Source organism: Penicillium roqueforti, assembly GCF_015533775.1.
Source record: "Penicillium roqueforti strain LCP96 04111 chromosome Unknown scaffold_17, whole genome shotgun sequence".
In the NCBI taxonomy this organism is placed as follows: domain Eukaryota; kingdom Fungi; phylum Ascomycota; class Eurotiomycetes; order Eurotiales; family Aspergillaceae; genus Penicillium; species Penicillium roqueforti.
This window is the reverse complement of record NW_024067581.1, coordinates 432,139-452,404: the sequence shown is the minus strand read 5'-3', so window position 1 is coordinate 452,404 and position 20,266 is coordinate 432,139. Positions and strand designations below refer to the sequence as shown.

Below are 20,266 nucleotides of genomic sequence, written 5' to 3'. Positions count from 1 at the left end.
GTACGGAGTAGTCCTGTGGTAAAACGTATCTTGAGACATTCTCCTGAGATTTCATTTAGTATCTTGCAATGTTCCTGACTGGGAACAGTACAGGGGGCGGAGGACAGGGGACGGGGAAAGGCAGAAAGATCGACAGCAAAAGAATCAAAATAACAGGAAATGCGCATTCGGAAAATACTCCGATTATTGTATGTCACATCAGGTCTCTAGAGTGGCTTCTTCAATGCAGATCAATGCTAGAAAGAGTACGGAGTATGTCCTGGTACAATACTACACTCATATAAAGAAACCTTTTTAGCTCTAACAACCGTCATGATACATATCTATCGTAAAATCATTAGTCGTACAATATACACCATGCTTCCACCCAAATGCTTATTAAAAAGAAGTGCTCTTCACTTCGAAAAAGAAAGATAAGGAGAGACAATCATGCGAGCGGCTAATGCTTTCCCAGGATCAATTCACGGGCCTGGCGGGGATCGGTGCCAAGGACAGTGATGAGATACTCGATGCTAACTTCAGAAGCCAAGCGGCGTTTCTCATCTTGGAATTCATCAATGCAGATTTCCCACGACGCGTTCCGTTCTTTACTTAGAACGGTCTTGGCGCGGATTTTAAACGTTGCACTGACCGGCCGGTGGTCGGAGGCGCGGACCTCGTGGCGCCGATAATCAAGCTGCTTGACGTGGCCCAGGCCACGGTAAAGGATGCGGTCGCACCAGGCAGGAGAGCGTTTTTTGTCACTAGAGTCATACTCGTCTGTACCCACGTCGTACTTGTAGGTCGGGGCGAAGGTAATACGTGACTCGGTGAAGGCGCGCAGGCGGAAACCGGGGTTCTTCCGCCGAGAAGCAAGTAGCTGATCTCGATCCAGAAGTTTTGGTAAGTTGTTCTGGCGAACTGCGTCAATGATCACATTTCGAGGAATTGAGTCGATTCGGTAGTTCAGATCTCCGTTCAGGATACACACTTCATGATCCATGATCATGGTGCCATCACCACCGCTAGCGAACTGGTCTGCCCGCAGGGTCATGCTATTTTCCGCAGGCAAAGACTCGGCTTCTAGGATCGCAGCAATATCGTTGTTTCGGTTAGCGGTCTGGGTTTGACCGGCCGCCAAATGGCAGTTCACAAAGCACATCGAGGTGTCATCCAGGATGAAGCGAAAGACAAGGGCACCCTAATGCAATTAGATAAAGGCCATAGCAAAGACCGGAATATCACAAACCTTGTTTCCATGTAAACCGCCCATTCCGCGCTTAATCTCGGAGGCATGGATGTTTCTGATGTTATGGCGTTCCTTGTGTTTAATGAAAATGCAAGTAAACAGTCCCACCATGTTTGCAGTATGCAAGAGAACGTAGGATTCCTCGAGAGGCATGCATTCGTGAAGGGTACGAGTAAGATGATCGATCCATACTCGATACTGACGACTCATATGCTCCTTCTCGCCGTTCTCTTTCTTTTTACTACCAAGCAGCAAGCTCTCTGTGGCGGTGTCAGCGGGCCTTCCTGTCAAACAAACATTGTTACACTTACTAGCTGTGATCTTCTTATTTTCAAGATCAACCAACTCCTGGAATCCAAATACCACGATATCAGGCGGGTCTTCGGGGGTAACAACATCTCGAATGAAATCCGACGTTCGCACACTGCCAGGGGTAGAAGCTCCCGCATTCCAAGTTAAGACAACAGCCTTGATTTCTCGGAAGTTGCAGTATTCCACGTCTCTGGCATCCATCCGCGCATCTACTATGTGTTAGTGGAAGCCATCAACGGATGAGAGCAATATTTTACTTACCCAACCAATCGTCCTCAAGCATTCCGTCCCAGATGCGAATGCAATTATCAGTGCCGAGAGAGGTCACCTGCAGGCGGTTCATGGTCCATACGCTGCTCATGTCTAACACGAAGCTGGATACGGGACTTTCGTGGGCACGCCAATCTTTCTTCACGGTCCAAGGGTTGGTGGACACATCATAAACGTAAATCATGCCAGTTTTATACGCAGCCCAAAGATAGTCTCCGACAAATCCAAGGCAGTTGATTTTATACACACTGACGTTGGCCACTGCCAAACAAACAAAATCGGTTGAGGAATACACAGTAACCTTGCCGTCTGCGTGTCCCAGATATACCCGACCTCCATCTCGCGTGGTATAGGAACCGGAAGTCACATCGCCCGAGTGTTGAAGACCGAGAGGTCGTTTGAAGACCTTGAATGGGACATCATCCCGTGCATTAGGGCGGTATATATGGACGTCTTTCCCTGCTGCCAACCACAGCTTGTCATCAACTACCATGGAGAACGTGTGACCTCGGGCTACACGTTCGGAAGGGGTGTGGTAGCTGTATTGCAAGTTAGGCGTGCCGGTCTCGTCTGGTGCCCAAACAAGCAGTCGGCCTTCGTCATCAAGCGTCCACATTTCTTTCTTGTGTCGCAAGATTTGGATGACTTCTCGGCGGGAGGGGTATGCGCGGGTGGCCACGATGGATTGGCTCGGGATATCGACTTCGTGAATATCTCCAGCACTGGTACCGAGCCAGATACGCTCACCCTCGCTTTCAAGATCTTTTCCTGGCTTAAAAGCAAGAGATAAACTTTTCACAGTCTCGCCATGGCTGAGACTCATCACTAGATCACCAGTTGTAAGATCCCACACCCTAGTCAGATACCCAGTCGTGCACACGTACTTGCCGCACACAGCCAGCAAACGGGTATCATACTTTGTCAGGATATCTCTCGGTCCAGATTTAAAGCGGGGAGGTCGACGATTAGCTTTTGAGGCATCGGGGTAGTCGGTCCGTAAGATAGCTGGCTCTTCGATTTGCTCTTCTTCCTCTGTGTCTGTACGCACCACGCGCCGCTCGGGAAGAGAAGAGGACAGTTTAGTCTCACGGGGTATAGATGGTTGCCGCTGGATTGGTTTTGGCTCGGAGGATTGGCTAGCACGTGGGAAAGAAGGCACAGAACCAACAGCCGGTGCCAGCTGCGAATGAGTGCTTTGATGTCTAGAAGACTCTCGCACGGGAGAGACTCCACTTCGGCGGGGAGCCCCAGAAGGTCGAGGAGGAAGCCCTGGGCGATCGGAGGGAATATCACTGGCTCGGGCTCTTTGCGCGGAAAGAGGGGTAGCAGTGGCAGTTGGAGCGTCTACTGGGGCAGATGGAACTTGCACCATCAAGGGCTTGGAGTTACGTGAGGGCTCTGGACCAGGAGGAATCCTTGAGAATCCCAACTCTCTAGCGTCATGTCTGGCGCTCGGAGACGCAGCAGGTAATCGCTCATCGAATGAGCGTCGAATCGGTGGCTCCGTCCTTGGTCGAGCTAAAGTTGGTGCTGGCCTAGCACTGCTCTTCCCAGACGATTTCGGCTCAGCCACATGCTTCTCTGGGCTACCAGGAGGGGTGCTAAAAGGTGAAACACTTCGATCGGGTGATGCTCGTCCTGGTCGAGGAGCCAACGAGCTGGTCTCTGGGTAAGAAAGCATGGCTGGTTTCGCCGGGATTTTGGGCTTTGATGCGCGGTTGGCTGGGGGCGGTAACGAGGCACTTTTTAATTTCCGGTCTGCCGGGCTCCCAGTGAGGTTGGCGCGGAGAGACCCAGGCGACACCCTAGGCATTGTATCCCCTGCATTAACGGACGGACCGAACTTCGGTATCGGGGAGATCGGGCGAGGTGGTGCCGGCGAGACGGACATCGATTCTCGCGGGCGATGGCCTGGACTCCGAGTCTTTCGGCTGTCACCATGCGGTGTCCAGACTTCATCGCGATCTTGTACGCGTGGCGGCGATTTAGGCGAATGTACTGTCAAGGTCGGCGGTAGCTGTGGCGATGAACGGTGGAAGTTCATAGACATGGGCCGGCCATATCGTCTGCCGGAGAACCCACGATCCCGGAGTCTCTCGCCATTCGACTGCTGAAGCGGGGTGGGTTTATCTTCAGCAGGGGTCCATGGGGAATGGTCTCGGGGCAAATCGAGCGAAGCACGGGTGGAGGATCGGGGGTCATCGCCAGACTCCGGAGTTGCCAGTAAAAGGTTTGTGGAAGTGCGCGGGCTGGCAGCTACAGCAGACGGAGCTCTGCGGTGAGAAAGATTCTCGAAATGAGACAGCAAGGAGGACACCGGTCTCTGTGGCTGTATTTCATGTTAGTTTATTGTGTGCAACAAAACAGTTACGTATGCATACAGTGGGAGGAGCAGCGTCATCATTGTTGTCCGGCTGTTTCCCTGTGCCGGCCATGGCCATTATCACGGATCCGTCGCCGAGACCAGCTGAAAGAATGGATCATAGACTTGTAGATGTTGGGTGTCAAATAGTGGCGCGGAGGCAGTAGAGTAAATGTTCGTGGGCACGGAACTGAGGCTACAGGGATGTCGTGGGGCTCGGGGTATGGAGCAAGGAGACGACGTAAGCGGCGCAAAAGGCCCAGGAACAGAAGATGAAGCTTGACCGTCAATATTTCCAGGAATTCCGAGGGATATCCAGGGGTTTAAAAGGGGGTGAAAGGCAAAACTTGATGAGATGGGTGGCGGGGAGGAAAGTGGAGGGAATCACGGGAGTTGGCGATCACTTTCTGTCCGCGTCTCTTTGGACTTGAGCATCGACATCTAGCACTTTGCTGTCATTTTTCTTTCGCATTTCATAGCCATGTGGTAAGTCTGCTTCTCGTGATATCCTGGAGCATGCTCATGCTCGTGATTCCTTTCCCTGGTCCAAAATCCGATTGCTAATACACCCCGCTCCGCAGTAAACACATTCTGAACGCTCAAGTATCCATCCGCTCGCACTGCTGTACGCTTAAATCGACCTCGTATTTCATGACACAGGATTCACTGAGGATATCTAGGCCGAAAATGGTTCGACTGCGCCGAATGCCACCGAGAGAGCGAGTCACACCCGCTCGAGAAGAGCGACGAGATGGTACGCCCCTATTCTCCGGCTAGCGCAGGTCTATCAGGCTGACATTGATGGGGTAGATCTTTGCATGCAAGAAGTGCAAGAAGTGTTTCCGCAAAAACGCTGCTGAGTTCGACGAGACGTATGCAAGAAAGGGTTCAAAGTCCAAGTGGCAGCAGGCTAATTTGCTTTTAGTGACGAATACTGCCCTTACTGTGATAATCACTTTGTCATTGAGGCACGCGAGCCCGAGGCGCGACTACATGTTGAGGGTGAGGATGCTCGTATGGACAACCGGTATGTCGAGCACAATCTTCTAATTGGCAGGATGCTGACCAGATCAAGTATGCTCAAGGACGAACGTGTTGCGCGCGACAAGGAGCGCTCTCTCTTCACTATCAAAGATGTGTCCGACCGTATGGGCTAAACTGTGTATATTGGGGGTGGGGAGGTGGGAAGACAATTAGCGGGGACGGCGCAATTTCATGATGTTGACGATTTGATGGTACTGTTTCTTGATAGTTCAAGACAGATGAAAACTTCCTTGGCACCAATACCCTTTTCTGCCTTGGTGTACAATATACAATACGAAATAAACCTGCACATGTGGAGATGTGTTTTAGACTTCATGATTTTGGATTCTCGTCAAGGAAAAGACCCAACGCTACTGTAAATTGAAACAAATCAACGATCCAGTCACCTCTCAGGCTCTGAATCCTTTCGCACTTAATCGGTCGACTCGGCGCCACCCGGCCGGGTGAGAATAGCCGCCGTGGTGGTCCCTGTCCGGGTCTTCTTCTTGGCTGCTTCCTCCTGCTTCTCAGTCTCGATGTTCTTCACGTACGACTCGATCTGGTCATCTGGCAGCATCTCAATAGTCTTACCGGGCGCCATGATGGCGACCTCGATGTTCTTGGCACCCGTCTGCACAACCTCAAGCAGAGACTTGATGGTCAGCTGGATTGTCTGCTCACGGTCCATGTCATCCTGGTGGTTGCGCTCGAGGAATTCGCGGACGGTCTTGCTGGAACGACCGATGGCGTTGGCTTTCCTGTAATGAGAAAAGAGATTAGCGTTCATCCATTACGAGGCGTAGGCTGGCAAACCACCTACCAGGCTGAGTAGATTCCAGACGGCTCAGTCTGGTACAGCCGCGGGATGGTGTCGTTCTTGTCAAATCCAACCACCAGCGTACTGATACCAAATGGACGCACACCACCACTCTGTGTGTATCTCTGCTGAACACCAGCAATATATTTCGTAATATACTCGATGCTGGCGGGGTCCTCGACAGTCAGACGGTGGGACTGAGCTTCTAAGCGGGCCTTGTCGATAAGGATTCGGGCATCGGCGTTCAGTCCAGCAAAGGCGAGACAGGCGTGGTTATCCACCAGGGCGATTTTGGAGGGAGTAATGCGGGTATCTTGGAGCTTGAGGGCGGAACGCTTTTCGCAACCGAGAACGACAATGTCCTTGCCTTTGACACCCACAGCGCAAGTTCCTAGAATCATCTACCATCAGCAAATTATGTCTATTGATGGAAAGAATGGGAGCGACAGCAGAAAATGGGGCAGAGGAAGCTGCTAGGAAAGCAAATCACGGCGATCTTACCTCGCTTCACAGCCTCCATGGCATATTCAACCTGGAAGACGTGTCCATCAGGACTGGGTGAGGGTTAGAAAACAAACTCTGGAGCTGAAGTGTAGCTTCAAGGCTTCATACCTGAATACTGCGATGAGTTAGCATGATACAGCTCTCGTCCTGAACAGGACCAAAGGGAGCTGGACGTGGGGAGCTAGCTTACCTGAAAGAGCTCGGTCGTATCCGGACATTGTGAATCAAGGAGGACTGGATTAGAGGTGATTAAAGGTCTGTAAACAACAAGTTCAAAGGAAGCAATGAGGTAGAATAAGGGCAACGCGGAGGTAGCTGAGGTCAATTGGGTTGGAGCAATGACGGGTTCCGGGCGGTGGACGCGAAAGCCTACGGCTGCCTCCAGCGCTAATACTCGCGGTACTTTCGTTCAGTATGGACGCACCATAGTAACTCCATGTACCTAGCAGTTGACCAACAATCTTGTAATGAGAATGCATCTTTATATTAAACAGTGTTGTCATGAAAGAAAAGGTCTCAGATTCACCTTGAATCACTAAAATCTGTCGAATAGTACACTTCTAAGACGTTATAATGTACTCCGTACTCTGTACTGGTCAATATATATCACCCGATCTGCTAGAATTTTATATAATCCTAACGAAAGACCCAAATAAACAGAATACACATGAAAATACACATGAAAATATAGACACAATGATTTTTTTGCATTCACAGTGCTTCGACCCCGAAGAGATCCTCCATTCGATGCCCAAGCTTCAAAATAAATCCCCAACACCCCAAACGGAGTCCCAGTATATCCCCACCCAGATCAAGACCGTGAATTCTCCGACGCTTCCCATGACCAAAGAGTGCAGAAAGGGAGCCACAAAATATCTAAAATGCAATGCCAAAAGCAGGGCAAACCCAACGCAAATGTGTCCATGCCTGCAGACAATAAACCAGAGATGGGCCGGAACATTCGAAAAATACAATGCACCACACACCCCTATAAGGGCCCTCGATAAAAAAAACAACCATATAGCGCAAGATGAAAATCACAAATATGGGGGAAAAGAAGAAGAAAAAGGAAAACAAAAACAAAAACAAAAAAACAAAAAACAGACCAAACCCAACGATAAACAAGGCATCACGCAAAAAAAGCACTGGGCGGCGAAGGCGAGAGAAAGAAATCCGAAAATCTTCGACAACGCTAACCCGCCTGCTCCTTCCAACCCGATGCACCAAAACCGCAGAATCCCTTATACAAATGCGTATCAACCAATATCAACCAACGCAGAAACCCGCCACAATGCAGGGTTGCAATATGGACAACATAAGCGTGAGCGCCCAGTTCGTGAGTGGGGCATGAAATAGGTACAACTAGACCCATATTTAAGCGGGCGACTTGTTGGCACCGGAGCCGTTGCGACGAGAGTGGGGGTCGTCAGACACTGTCAGACCACCGAGGCCACTGGACAAGAAGGCGAAAGGGTCGCTAGCACCATCGGTACCGTAGAAGGCACCGTTCGAAGCACTGGTGGATGGAACACCGTGGTCCGCACCAGTGAAAGCAGCCTGAGTGGCCGGGTTGGCGAACGAGGCGGCGGAGTGCGAGGTGCCGGAAGAGCCGTAGCCCGAGTTCATCTGACCCATGGGAGGGTACGCACCGGGGGTGTTGTTACCCAGGCCACCCGAGGGCAGAGCGTAGTTGTTAGGCGGGCCACCAAACTGCTGACCGAATCCACCGAATCCACCGGCGGTCGAGGCGAACGGAGCTGGTGCAGGGGTGCTAGTCATCGAGTTGGGCCCCATATTAAATTGCGACGGTGGATCCATCGGGGACGGGAATGCCGAGTCTGCCACGACGGCAGCGCCCGAGCGAGGGGCACCGCAGCGTAGACAGTTGATGTTCTTCGCAAAGTTGTGATAGCCACAGCCCTCAGAACCACACTTCCAGTCGCCTGCGCGGAAGGGGACAACGCCGCCGTTGCCACCCATACCACGCGAGTGACCACCACCCATACCGTGACCGCCGTGGCCCATGTGAGGAGGCATCATTGATGGCGGACCGTAGCCGTAGTTTCCGTAGTTCATTGGGTCGGGTGCAGCCGCCATGGCGGGGAACGAGCAGCGGAAGCATGCTGTGCGGCGCTGGAAGTTAGAGAAGCCGCAAGACGGGCAAGTCCAGTCACCAGGACGGGGACGGTTCTTGGAGGGCGGGAAAGGAGTGAGAATCTCGGCGGCCCGGTCTAGAACCCGGCTGGAAGAGGGAGAGACCTCAATCGCCTTTTCATTGAGCGCACGGCCGTTCATGCACAGGCTTTCGGCAGCCTAGTAAACAGTTAGTAGGCAAGACTAAGGATAAAACACAGGAAGTTCTGTAGCGTAGAACAGCCAAATGAATACCAAGATGCAAACTCACCTCCTCGTGTGAAGAGAAGACGGCAAAGCCAGTTCCAGTGGGCTTGTGCTGGTCTGGCGTCCGCAGAGTCCAGAATGCGATGGGACGACCGCCGAACTGAGTGAACCAGCTCTCCAACTCAGACTGAGTGGTATCGTGGGGCAGACCACTAAGGTGCAGGACCTTGCTCCGTTCCGCCAAAAAGGCCCGAACGTCGGCATGAGCATCCATAGGACGAGTGAGGATCTCAGGGTGTTCCTGGGGCGGCTGCGACTTGCGAATCAAACCACGAAGCACACGGGCGAGAGTAACAGATTCCTCCATGGCACGGCGGGGCGAAGCGGGGGCCAAAGCTTGCAAATGGAAAGGAAGGTTGTGCTTAATCGGGGCGGACGACTGAACGGGCTCGACCTCGAGGGCAGCGCAGATGTTGGAGAGCGAGCTGGGACCGAAAGGAAGCGACTCGGGGTGGTGCGTCTGCCAGCGCTGATATTCTGTTCGCAAGTCGAAAGTACGGGAGTGCTGCAGGTATGCGGGAAGCACGACGGCCTTGTCGCGGGCCTCGCGGGGCAGCTGCACCCGCAGATCCCACGAGTCCAAAGTCACAAAAGCAAACTCGAGATGTTTGCTAATGAGGTGTTCTTGGGCGAAGGCGTCGAATCGAGAGATGGCGTCCCGGAAAGTGCCTGCGGAGCGAACGTGTTCCCATGTCAAAGTGGTCAAGCTCGCTTCAGAGAATTGTCAGCCACAAATTGGATTCCTAGCAAAACCCAATGCAATCCAAGGTTGTTTTCAAGGCGATCTTACTGCAAAGCGGGGTGATTGGAGTATTGACGGGTTTGACGAGAACACTTTCGCGGTGCAACTAAACAATTGGGGAAAAAAATATGTCAGCTTCCATGGTCTCGGGAGTAAGTTGTATGTTGGGTAGAAGACACTGGGGGGAACGGACTTCCTCGCAGGTCTTGGTGTCCAACAAGATCCAGCCTAACTCAATGACCTCAGCCGAGTCCTTGGTCACATATACGCCATGTTCGTCGCAGGTGGTTGCAACGTGGATGACGATGTATCGATCCAGCTTGGGGGTTGGTGCTGAAACGGCCGCCATCGCTGACTTGTCCGGTGCCAACGGAGCGGCAAGGGAATCCCGGGGGGAAGATGGGGAAGATGTCTCTGCGGGAAAAGCAGAAGACAAAGACAAGGCCGGAGAAGAGGGTGGTAAGAATAGAAGAGAAAGCCCGGGGGAGGAGAGAAGGGAAAGGGGGGGGGGAGAAGAAGAAAAGAGCCAACTCGGTGGAGTTTTGAGGAGAAAATGAAAAGTTTCGGGGCTCACGGGGGGAGACGGAGATTATACAATTACAAAACGAATTATATAGATGTTTTTCTTGAGGAATTCAGAAATTAATCTTCTTTATTCTCTCTCTCACTTTCATCGAATCTGCTATCCTTCAAATTCCCCTGGAAATTGTGTGTTCGGACTGGTTTTGACCGTGCAACCCAACCGGGCCCAGATCCCTGTCTTAGTACGCCTTGTCAGATTTAGACGAGTCAAGTAGGACTAGTATATAGATGCATGTCTATTAATGTCTCGAGCTAGGGAATGGCTAATACGGTGGGTGATTGGACACTTCCTGAACTATTAGGTAGGATATGTATCGAATATAAGGAATGCACAAAGGTCAAAAGCGATTACCAGGTAGGACAGATGTACGCCGTACCTAGGTATAGATAGATATACAGTGAAACATAGCGAGAACCGAGACAAATATAGACAACCTTGGAAGGACAAGGTGGACAAGATGGACATTCCAAATGTCAAGTCTCTCAGCCGCTGTCAAAATATAATCACGTGGCACATCACGTGGATACATACATCAACATGCACAAAGCATGAGGAACTCAGATAGCTCATATAATCGTATGCAAAGGTATTCGAAGAAAAACAGAAACTGAAAGTATGTACAGAAACCTAACCCCAAATCCCTAACTTCAAACGCCAACCAAAAATCTCAGAACAGTCATCACTCATCACCCGTCTCTTCCTTGATTATTGTCCCTCGACTAGTATCATGGTCATCTTCATCTTCTTCCATAATACTAGGTTCAATGGAAACAATGGGCCGATTGGCCGTAGCAGAAGTAAGACGGCTATCACCCTCCTCGTCTTCCTCCATGATGCTTGGCTCAACAGAGAAATGACGACGGCTGTAGCCACCAGTAGGGTCCACAGAGCGACGAACACTACTAGAGCGTACACTAGCTCCATCATTCTCGGGATCTTCAGTGCCTTCGCGAGGACGAGCACTAGCAGCGCGACCATCTTGTGCAACGGCAAGGATTTTGAGGATGGCGTTCTTGGCCTTGACTAAAGCATTTCGGCTGGAGGCTTCTGCGGCGAGACCATCTTCAATGGTTTGGTCTAATAGCTCCTTGACCTCGGTCGCGAGGGCAATGTTTTCAGGATCGATTTCGACCCCTGTCGCACTGCGAACGCTAGTTCGGAATTGATCATCGCCCTCGGGAACGCGAGAGCTAGCTCGTGCGGGCACCGTTGGAGCGGCAAAGTAAAGCTTGCTGAGGAGGGAGAATAGGAGCTTCCGTTCCTCACGTGAGCAGCGATTCGCGGCAGCGCTCACACCGAGAACACGCTCAAGAATCTCCTTAACTAGGGCAAGGTGAACCCATCCACAAACACTGGAGCTTGCAGCACCGCCAGCCAGAACTCGTTCACCGCCAAGGCCAACGACCCGGCGCTCGTCAGTCCACTCGGAAAGCATACCAACGACACCAGCCATGAGAGCCTTGACCTCACGCTCCCCGACGCTCGGATCGATTTCCCCATCACTGTCTTCCTCGGCCTCAAGTGAGTAGTGCTCCTCCGCGGCATTCATCACGGCACGAATCACTGGTACGGCCACCCGGCGCATGTGTTGCGTGTTTTCCACACGAGAATGGCAGTATACAGGGAAGAAATAAGCCAATGACTGTCTTAGAGCTGGGTTTTCACGAGTGCGTGGGTGGTAGAATGAGACCACGAGGGATAGCAAAAGGGATTCAACAGCATTCTGATTGTGTTCCTGGATTGCGGGTGGGATATTCGGTCCAGAGGGAGTGAAAGTGTTGGTCAGTAGCAGTTTGCAGAGAGCGGCGGCTGCTCCAGACTGAACGCTGCTGGGAGAGTTGGCACGCAGAGCTCGGGCGAAAACCTTGAGCAAAGGCTTCTGCATGGGGGGCGGCGTGACGGTCTCGCCGTCAGCCTGTGTAACGGGAGCGAGGAGAGATGGGTGAGTCGTGATCATATCACAGAGGATTTGTAAAGCCGTGACCTGCAATGCCTCATGACCCTTGCTATAGCAGTGAATGAAGAGGGTCATGTTTTCTTCGGCCAAATTCTGTGGAAGTCAATATTAGCGAATTTCGCCTTCCATCAAAAGGGAAGTTACCAACCTTGTCAAGCAGACAACAAAGGCCCAAACACAAGAGACCACGCTCTCTGATTGGGGCTTCGTGGCTGCGGACAGCGGGCACCACAAGGTTATTGAGCATAGTAACCAGGTTCATGTTCTGCTGCAGGTGGCCTTGGACATTCTGCAACATGCACTGGGCAATATATAGACACTTCATATTAACAACAATCTCGCGGACGATCTTGGCCTTGGCTTCTTCCTTATTAAAAGGAGCAATCTCTTCAACCCCCGGAGTTTCGGATCGTCTGCTAGCGTCATCACTGATTTCAGACCTAGCAGAAACAAAGCTATCTTCAGTGGTGATGGTGTCGTGAACTTCAGCAATAGCTTCCAAAACAACACTGCAAAATTCGGCCTCAGCCGCAGCATCAGGTCCGCAGACACAGCGAAGTGTTTCAACGACAAGTTTCGTGCTCTCTTCCGGAAGTTCTGGCACGGCCAAAGTTTCTCGCAGGAGCGAAAACATCTTTCGTCGACCGACCTCGTCGCTGTAATCTAGAGTGATGGCGATATGAAGCAATTGTTCCACAACAAATTCGTGCTCGACTGCGTCATCATCGTTTGCTTCACCAGACTCTTTGGAGATCTTCTTCCGCTCCAAGAGATTAGTGATGTATTTGCCTAGGAAATAGGCCATCGCGGTGACCTCTGGCATCTTGTCTTCTGCTAGGCTCTCGTACTTGCCTTCGTTCTCCACGCGACAGAAGTCATTGAAGGACCGGAGCAAGAAGGCAGATTCACCGGTTAGATTCTCCCAGAAAGGCTCGTCAAAGATAACAGCTTCGCGATAGTCCGCACGGCCCTCCCAGAACCCGCGCATTGCCTCATGTGCAATGCCGCTTTCCATTCCAGAGTTAACAACGTCAATTCTCTCCAAAAGTTCAAGAAGCGCGTTGATATCGGGTGCAGAGCGCTGGCCAGTCGGTCCCTGATTCGGGTCATTGTTCGTACCAGCGCAATCCTCGACCCATCTGTCGTAAAACAATTTGGCCGTAGCCTTGCGCACACTTTCATCACGATCACGTAGACCCCACCGGAGGAGCTTTTCTCTCATTGAGAGGGACAAATGGCGGAAGTCACCCAAGGTAGGCAGAAGACGTGAGTACAACGCGCGTCTGGTAGGGGCATCCAGATCACGGGCGCGCTCAAGAAGATAAGGAAGCGTCACTGGAGCGAGAGGGAGATTTGTGAGGAGGGTTTTGCGAACGTCGGCGCTTGTATCATTTTGCATAATTTCGATCAGCTTTTCAAGCAGAGCAGAGTTGTCGTCGTCGCCCTCTCCATCATCACCCGCTAAACGTCCTAAGCCTAGGACCGCCTGTACCCTGACAGAGGCCTCTTTATCACGGAGGCGTCTCAGAAGGCCCTGTCTTATAGCATGGTATAGCTCGTCGTCGATCGATTCTAGAGAGTTCACAATGTGGGCGGTAATCTGGGTTGCGCGGAAGCGCACCATCTTATCCTTGGCGCCCATGACAGGTTTCATCAGCGCAATAAGACTAGATGTGAGGCGGGAAGTCGGTGTGTCGGGATTGTGCTCCTCGTCTTCACCCGCAGCGAAGATCTCATTATCTTTCTCCGCGGCATGGCCGAGGAAAGTACCCAAAAAGCGTACAATTCGGTCTCCAACAGGCTCACTTTTCTTAATCGCGAGAATCCGAAGCATACAGCGGCCAACTTCCACATTGAATTCTTTCTCAGCCTCCGTTTCCTCACCAGCAATCAATGCCTCCTCGGGCTCTTCGTCCTTTCCTTTATTTTTCTTTTGTGAGATACCACAGCAAAACTCCTGAAGCTTGCGCAGGCGCACAACAAGCTTTCGATGTCCAGTAGTTGAGCGCTGAGCATCCGCAAATATCAAGCACACATCGCGACGCAAAGTGGGGGATGATGTTGGCTCTGTTGGTTCTTCGGGGATCGCAAACGATGGTGTAACGGAGCCAGCACGCCCAGACGCAGAGGGCTGTGCTGACGATCTGCGTGTTGTCGCAGATGTCGAACGGGCGGCGACTCTGCCAGGCATTATGGTGTTGTTGTTGACGTTGATTATTCGAAAGCGAAAAGCACCGCACTGCGGGACCGATCAAAGGAGTGGAGGCCTTGGCGGTAAACAAACAGCCCAAAACGGGAGGCCGATAGCCCGATAAGGGTAGCAGACGCACGTGAGCTGACTAATGCCGACCATCGGAGGTGCGGGAGCTCGTCATTCCCCGAGGGTCGATGGGACCATTTATTCCTGCATTGCATTAATTCAGGATGTTTCGTCAAAGTGTCCGGCGGTTTGCCACCACGGCGGCTCGTGCTGCTGGTGAGGGATCCACTGCCTACTGCACCCGCGTATCAACCGCCCAGGGCGTTGTCAATGGATTGACCGAGGGTATGTCTAGCTCCGAGCGCACACTTGCATATACTTTTAGCTGACTTATACTACAGCGATTGGAAACACCCCGCTTATCCGATTGAAGAAGCTTTCCGAGCAGACCGGCTGCAATGTTCTTGGAAAGGCCGAATTCCAAAACCCCGGAGGTAGCGTGAAGGACCGAGCAGCGCTTTTCGTGGTCAAAGATGCCGAGGAGAAGGGACTTCTGCAACCCGGTGGCACCGTGGTCGAGGGAACGGCCGGAAATACTGGCATTGGACTGGCGCATGTGTGCCGGTCCAAGGGCTACAAGCTCGTGATCTACATGCCCAACACCCAGTCGCAAGGCAAGATTGACTTGCTCCGCCTGCTGGGAGCGGAGGTATACCCAGTCCCCGCAGTAGCCTTCGACAACCCCCAAAACTACAACCACCAGGCGCGTCGGCACGCCGAGTCATTGGACAACGCAGTCTGGACCAACCAGTTCGACAATATTGCCAACCGCCAAGCACACATCGACACTACCGGGCCCGAGATCTGGGCACAGACCGAGGGCAAGATCGACGCCTTTACCTGTGCCACTGGAACCGGAGGTACCTTGGCTGGTACCACGCGCTATTTGAAGACCATCAGTGACGGACGCGTCAAGAGCTTCCTCGCCGATCCTCCGGGCAGTGTGCTCCACAGCTACATTCAAAGCGGTGGTACCCTGATCGACCGGTCTGGTAGCAGTATCACTGAGGGTATCGGTCAAGGCCGTGTAACAGATAACCTGCAGCCCGATATTGGCTTGCTGGATGGATCCGTGAGCATCAGCGACGAGAAGACCATCGAGATGGTTTACCGCTGTCTGGATGAGGAGGGTCTGTACCTTGGTGCCAGTTCAGCGATGAACGTGGTGGCCGCCAAGGAGATCGCGGAGAAGTTGGGCAAGGGTAACACCGTTGTGACCATTCTCTGTGACGGTGCTTACCGGTATGCGGATCGCTTGTTTTCTAGCACCTGGCTCGAGAGCAAGAACCTGCGTGGTTCCATTCCTAAGCACCTGGAGAAGTATATTGTGTTGCCTTAGGAGTGTGTATAAATTGAAGAAACTGTATTCTTGTCAGGTCTTGTAACTTTAAAGTAGTAAATTGGGACGTGGTATAATGATTGAATGGATCTCCTTAGCTTTGCATTTGGCACGGGCATAGTATGCGGTCTGCCAGGAAAGGGACGGCGTAGATTTGGCCCAAATCGGATATTTGAATAAGCCGAGGAATTTCATGGAGGCTCTTCATAATTAATGAATAATATGAGCATAAATAATTTGGTATCAATTGTGAGAGGTGAGTCTCAAAAATTCAGTGGTGTATGTATGTCCACGCTTAGTATTGTACAAAAGAGTAAAGAGTCAGACCCGCGAGGATCTAATATAAGTGAACCACCATGCCAAGGCCATGCAAAGCAGGCTCAAACAAGACATGCAACGCAAAGGAGACAGGCCGGAGAACCATCCTCCCAACAAAATAGACAAGAACAACCGAAAACGCCCGCAATGCTTCCGTTCTATTCCAGAACGCCAGATGCTGTAAAATGTACAGGTGGAAAATCGCAACCAGGTAAAGCCGACTGGCAACAAAAGCGCCAAGCGACGAAACAAGGCCGTGCTTTCGTGTCGGATCCGAATCGAGCGTTTACTCATCACCGGGCATTCTCATGTAGGCATCAATAGCCGCACTGAACGCCGCAAAGCCAGCGCAGCCGAAGGCCGCAGCCTGGGGACCAGCCTTTGCGCCGAGAATACCACCGGTGACACAACCAGCGGCAACACTGTTGGTAAGATCGTTCTTTGCGCGGAGGCCTTCGATGCAGCACTCAGTGCCGGAGTAGAGCGCACCGACGATACCGAAGTTCTTAGCCGAGGACCAGGAGCGGGCGCCCATGTCCTTGAAACCGCGGCGGACTTGTTCGCGCCAGGGGAGGTCGGCGATAGCGCGGCCCTGGGGTGTGAAGGTCGAGTCGTAGGACATCTATCGCGGGTAAATGTTAGATATGAAACAGTGCTCGAATATTCAATTTCCAACTTACACTGGCCATGAAGAGACCGAAAGCACCACCAAGACCGAAACCCATGGTACCCGAGATGACTGTTTTGATCGGGCAGGACTCCATACCACGTTGCATCTATACCGAAGTTTGTTAGAATTAGACGGAATACAGGTCAGGATCGAGGACGAACCATCTTGATCATAGCCTGTTCTTGATCATTCATTCCCTCGGTGCCCGAGTTACCTCCCAGGGAGGTCATCGGGATCGCCGTGCCTTTGGTGCCTGGAAACGCCATATTGAAGGCTGACGCGGGTAGGTTTGGACTGAATATCGCACTTGTTAGATTGGATCCAAGCCGGCCTGAATGATCAATCCACTGAACTTCGGCGAGAGAAGAAACCGCGTGAGCAAGTAATATACAGAACGCGGAGATCTTGCGGAGGCGAGTAACTGAACCGCAAATTTATTTTACGGGGAACTAGAAAAGTCTAAAGCGCAGTTCGGCACGTGATGTTCCGGCCCGCAAAATCTCGCCGTTATCGGTACGCATCATACGTATAGATAGAGGAACAGAAAACATTATTTGACGTTGAAAGACGCAAAAAGAAGACATATAAAAACTCGTTGTATTCGTGAAGCTAGAGAAGCAAAAATGGCATTTGTAATCAAACCAACGTATTTCAACAATCTTGAAAGCAGTCGATGCCTGTAGAGTTCTTCAAAAAGGCAGCAAAGGAAAGGAAATATATCGACAACAGAAGAAGCAACGCTCTCATATGGTATAATTCGAAGGTCGTAGCCCTACGTGATTCCGTAGATAGGGCCGAAGAAGAGGTAGCAAGTATATACAATGAAAGGAAAGCAGGAACTTTGTTAGTCCTTCTTGCTGTCCTTACGGCTGAGCGAAGAAGAAGAAGCTCGATCCGGAGAAGGCGACAGCGAGCGCTCCCATTCTGCCATCAGGTTGGATGCAGTACGTTGAAGCTTGGAAGGAGCCAGCTTGGTAATTGCAGGCCAGGGAATGCTTTCGGAGACACTAGGATTAAGTGCAGAAGTCGGGTTCAAATCGCCAAAGCTAGGAACGTGTCAGCGCATGACGAGGTTGTCATAAATGAAATCAGAAAAGGTCGAACGGTACCTAGCGCTGGTTCGAGGGCTGCTACCCTGTGTAATAGGTGACTGGTCGTGTTTGGATGCAACTGTGGATCGGCTCGATGAGGGCGTGTGCGTCTTCTGCCCGGATAGGGGCGTGTCCCAGCTTTCCCAGTTGTCGAGATCTTCATCCTGTGCGTCAATCGAATTACTCGAGCGGTGATCGCGCTGTTCGTCGGTCGCCTCGTTTCGGTTGGCGGCTTTGTTGTCGGAGGGGGTGCGCGTAGCGCTCGGAGACTTCTGAGCGGGTGTATCAATGCCGAATTCATTCCAGAAAGATGTGGAAATTTCCGCCGGCTTGGTGTCTTTACCAGTTTTTGTCTCGGCCGCTGGCCTCCCCCGCGAAGACGATGACGATGATGATCGTGATAGCTTGCCGTCCGCCATCAACCGTTCTCTACTCCGTGATGCCAACGAATCCCGCTTGCGACCATGTGGCGGTGCCAGTGAGCTGGATGGTGAGCTTCTTGTTTGCGTGCCACTGATTCCTTCTTCGCCCACCGTAGCTTGTCGGATATCTTCCAAGAATGTCCACAGACCCTCGCGGAGATCGGATGCCATTTGCTTGCCTGTGCGTACCAAGGCCTCGCGTGAAGGGGGAGGAAGGGTCTTGTGCCACTGTGCGAGTAGATGTTCCGGTACTTGGCTCTCGTCTAGTTGTGCATTCATCAAAGCTGGATTGTTGCGCTCGACAGATGGTAAAGTTGCAGATCGCGGAGTACGGCCCACGCGTTCATCTGAGAGACCTAGCTCTCCCCGGGAAGACATGCTGGGACCGGAGACTGGCGACAAAAGAGACAACGTCCGTGTATGTGTGCCGTGAAACACGCGCCGACCATTACTCCCAATCTTGGTTCCTGGGGCGGCGGCGACAGCAGCACGCACGCTAGATCGGCGATCTAGATCCCGGCTCATCCGTTCCTGTGACACCGTGGAGCTTGTAACTGAGCTCATGCTCTGTTGCCGGGCATGTGAACTTGAAGCCTCGGATGTTGAGAAATCAGGCGCCCGCAGGGGCATGAGTGGCTCCGCGTGGTTGATCTCGGCCCGCTTCCTAGACTTTTCCGACATTGCCCATTGCTTCTTAATTGTCACTAGGTCTGCTTCGGCTCGAGTGAGCTCCTCGCGGAGCTCCATGACCTTCCGTTCCTGCGAGGCGATGGCCCGCAGGAAGTCATAGCCATCGTCCGGGACCTCAAATGCCATAGGAGTTCCCGGGGGCTGAGCGGGGGAGGGACGAGTCGAAGACTGTGTAACTGGGGTTATAGAGCCGGGTGAGCTGATAAGATCGGATGTCTCAGGTTCGTTCGGATTGATAGGGAAGTTCAAGGTGAGGCGTTTGGCATGGCGGGCCGTCTTGGCACAAGGTAGTGATGATATTCTTTTCTGGGCGACAGACGATGAGCGTGAGAGACTGGAATGGGAGAACTGCTCGGAAGCAGAGTCCGGTTGTGGCGGATTTGAATTCTGGTTATCCGGAAATGGACCGTCAAGGAGGCTCTCCGCTCCTGGAATGCTCTCCATTGTGGGCCAGCCAGTAGGAGAGATCAAGATATTTCAAAGAGTCATAAGAGAATAAACCAAAAAAAAAGAACAACAATAGCAAGAACAACAAGAAGAGCAGGGGAGTTGAGAAGGGAGAAAATAATAGCTCCGAGTCTCCTGAGTCTAGCCTACAGCGGGTCCCGCACGAGGCGGTGTTTCAGGGGGGAATTAAAGGCATTAATTTAGCGTGTTATTAAGCCGTTTCGTGGAGTCTTGGCGTATGCCGAGGCCTAGATCTACTACGGAGTGCTGTTGTAGTCATGGTTCAGGAGTATATCAACAGTCAAGGCTGACCTTGGAACTTGGAAGACCGAAGCATTGCGGTGTTTACCCGGGGTTTGCTTGTTGTGTCTTCTCGTACGAGACGAGTCCCCTATACAAAGTTGACCGTGTCTATAACTTAATTGGGAAAGAACAATGTGCTTTGTTGTACTTCAATGGAAGGTGCAAGTGACTCACAGATCAGGAAAGTGGGAAGGTGTCCATTCCAGGAAGGCACCTTGTTCGACTAAACACAGAGAAGGAAAGAAAGAGAAGCCAGGCGAGAATCCCAACGGTGACGAACTAGGAAGGGACGGTGGACCGGTGATCGTACTTGCCCAGATGAGAAGGAAACGTTCCTTCTATACTGGGCAAGCGAGGCAAGCGAGACAAGCGAGTAATATCCTCATTTGCATAGTTTGTTGAGAAAGCCCACGAACCCATATGATTGGGGTATAAAAGGGTACCTGGGGGGGCGGGGGGCGGGGGGGGGGGGGGGGGGGGGGGGGGGGGAGGGCGGGGGGGGGGGGGGGGGGGGGGGGCGGGGGGGGG

General features: G+C 52.1%; 8 protein-coding genes across 8 annotated transcripts; 2 read left to right on the top strand and 6 right to left on the bottom strand.

Annotated features, from left to right (window-relative positions):
• Positions 1 to 439: 439 nt before the first annotated feature.
• Positions 440 to 4,245, bottom strand: LCP9604111_6527 (putative inositol polyphosphate phosphatase; the record flags this gene model as incomplete). Its single annotated transcript, XM_039074458.1, has 5 exons — positions 440 to 1,180; positions 1,229 to 1,488; positions 1,540 to 1,749; positions 1,802 to 4,139; positions 4,192 to 4,245. The coding sequence occupies 5 exons, from the start codon at positions 4,243 to 4,245 to the stop codon at positions 440 to 442; spliced, it is 3,603 nt and encodes a 1,200-aa protein (XP_038927577.1).
• Positions 4,246 to 4,653: 408 nt separating this feature from the next.
• LCP9604111_6526 (CHY zinc finger protein) lies at positions 4,654 to 5,329 on the top strand (the record flags this gene model as incomplete). The annotated part of the gene is made up of 6 exons (XM_039074457.1): positions 4,654 to 4,658; positions 4,754 to 4,797; positions 4,853 to 4,926; positions 4,983 to 5,044; positions 5,098 to 5,199; positions 5,248 to 5,329. The coding sequence occupies 6 exons, from the start codon at positions 4,654 to 4,656 to the stop codon at positions 5,327 to 5,329; spliced, it is 369 nt and encodes a 122-aa protein (XP_038927576.1).
• Positions 5,330 to 5,628: 299 nt separating this feature from the next.
• Positions 5,629 to 6,734, bottom strand: pre6 (proteasome core particle subunit alpha 4; the record flags this gene model as incomplete). Its single annotated transcript, XM_039074456.1, has 5 exons — positions 5,629 to 5,953; positions 6,016 to 6,403; positions 6,514 to 6,566; positions 6,625 to 6,631; positions 6,707 to 6,734. 5 exons carry the CDS (start codon positions 6,732 to 6,734, stop codon positions 5,629 to 5,631), a joined length of 801 nt encoding a protein of 266 aa, XP_038927575.1.
• A 1,156-nt stretch (positions 6,735 to 7,890) lies between these two features.
• On the bottom strand, positions 7,891 to 10,007 carry LCP9604111_6524 (putative RNA binding protein (Arp); the record flags this gene model as incomplete). The annotated part of the gene is made up of 4 exons (XM_039074455.1): positions 7,891 to 8,829; positions 8,921 to 9,627; positions 9,707 to 9,764; positions 9,852 to 10,007. The coding sequence occupies 4 exons, from the start codon at positions 10,005 to 10,007 to the stop codon at positions 7,891 to 7,893; spliced, it is 1,860 nt and encodes a 619-aa protein (XP_038927574.1).
• Positions 10,008 to 10,920: 913 nt separating this feature from the next.
• Positions 10,921 to 14,389, bottom strand: LCP9604111_6523 (condensin subunit YCG1; the record flags this gene model as incomplete). The annotated part of the gene is made up of 2 exons (XM_039074454.1): positions 10,921 to 12,291; positions 12,347 to 14,389. 2 exons carry the CDS (start codon positions 14,387 to 14,389, stop codon positions 10,921 to 10,923), a joined length of 3,414 nt encoding a protein of 1,137 aa, XP_038927573.1.
• Positions 14,390 to 14,622: 233 nt separating this feature from the next.
• LCP9604111_6522 (cysteine synthase A) lies at positions 14,623 to 15,797 on the top strand (the record flags this gene model as incomplete). Its single annotated transcript, XM_039074453.1, has 2 exons — positions 14,623 to 14,743; positions 14,800 to 15,797. 2 exons carry the CDS (start codon positions 14,623 to 14,625, stop codon positions 15,795 to 15,797), a joined length of 1,119 nt encoding a protein of 372 aa, XP_038927572.1.
• Positions 15,798 to 16,401: 604 nt separating this feature from the next.
• LCP9604111_6521 (translocation channel protein TIM22) lies at positions 16,402 to 17,051 on the bottom strand (the record flags this gene model as incomplete). Its single annotated transcript, XM_039074452.1, has 3 exons — positions 16,402 to 16,737; positions 16,796 to 16,891; positions 16,947 to 17,051. 3 exons carry the CDS (start codon positions 17,049 to 17,051, stop codon positions 16,402 to 16,404), a joined length of 537 nt encoding a protein of 178 aa, XP_038927571.1.
• A 578-nt stretch (positions 17,052 to 17,629) lies between these two features.
• Positions 17,630 to 19,432, bottom strand: LCP9604111_6520 (DUF4048 domain-containing protein; the record flags this gene model as incomplete). The annotated part of the gene is made up of 2 exons (XM_039074451.1): positions 17,630 to 17,831; positions 17,895 to 19,432. The coding sequence occupies 2 exons, from the start codon at positions 19,430 to 19,432 to the stop codon at positions 17,630 to 17,632; spliced, it is 1,740 nt and encodes a 579-aa protein (XP_038927570.1).
• Positions 19,433 to 20,266: the final 834 nt, after the last annotated feature.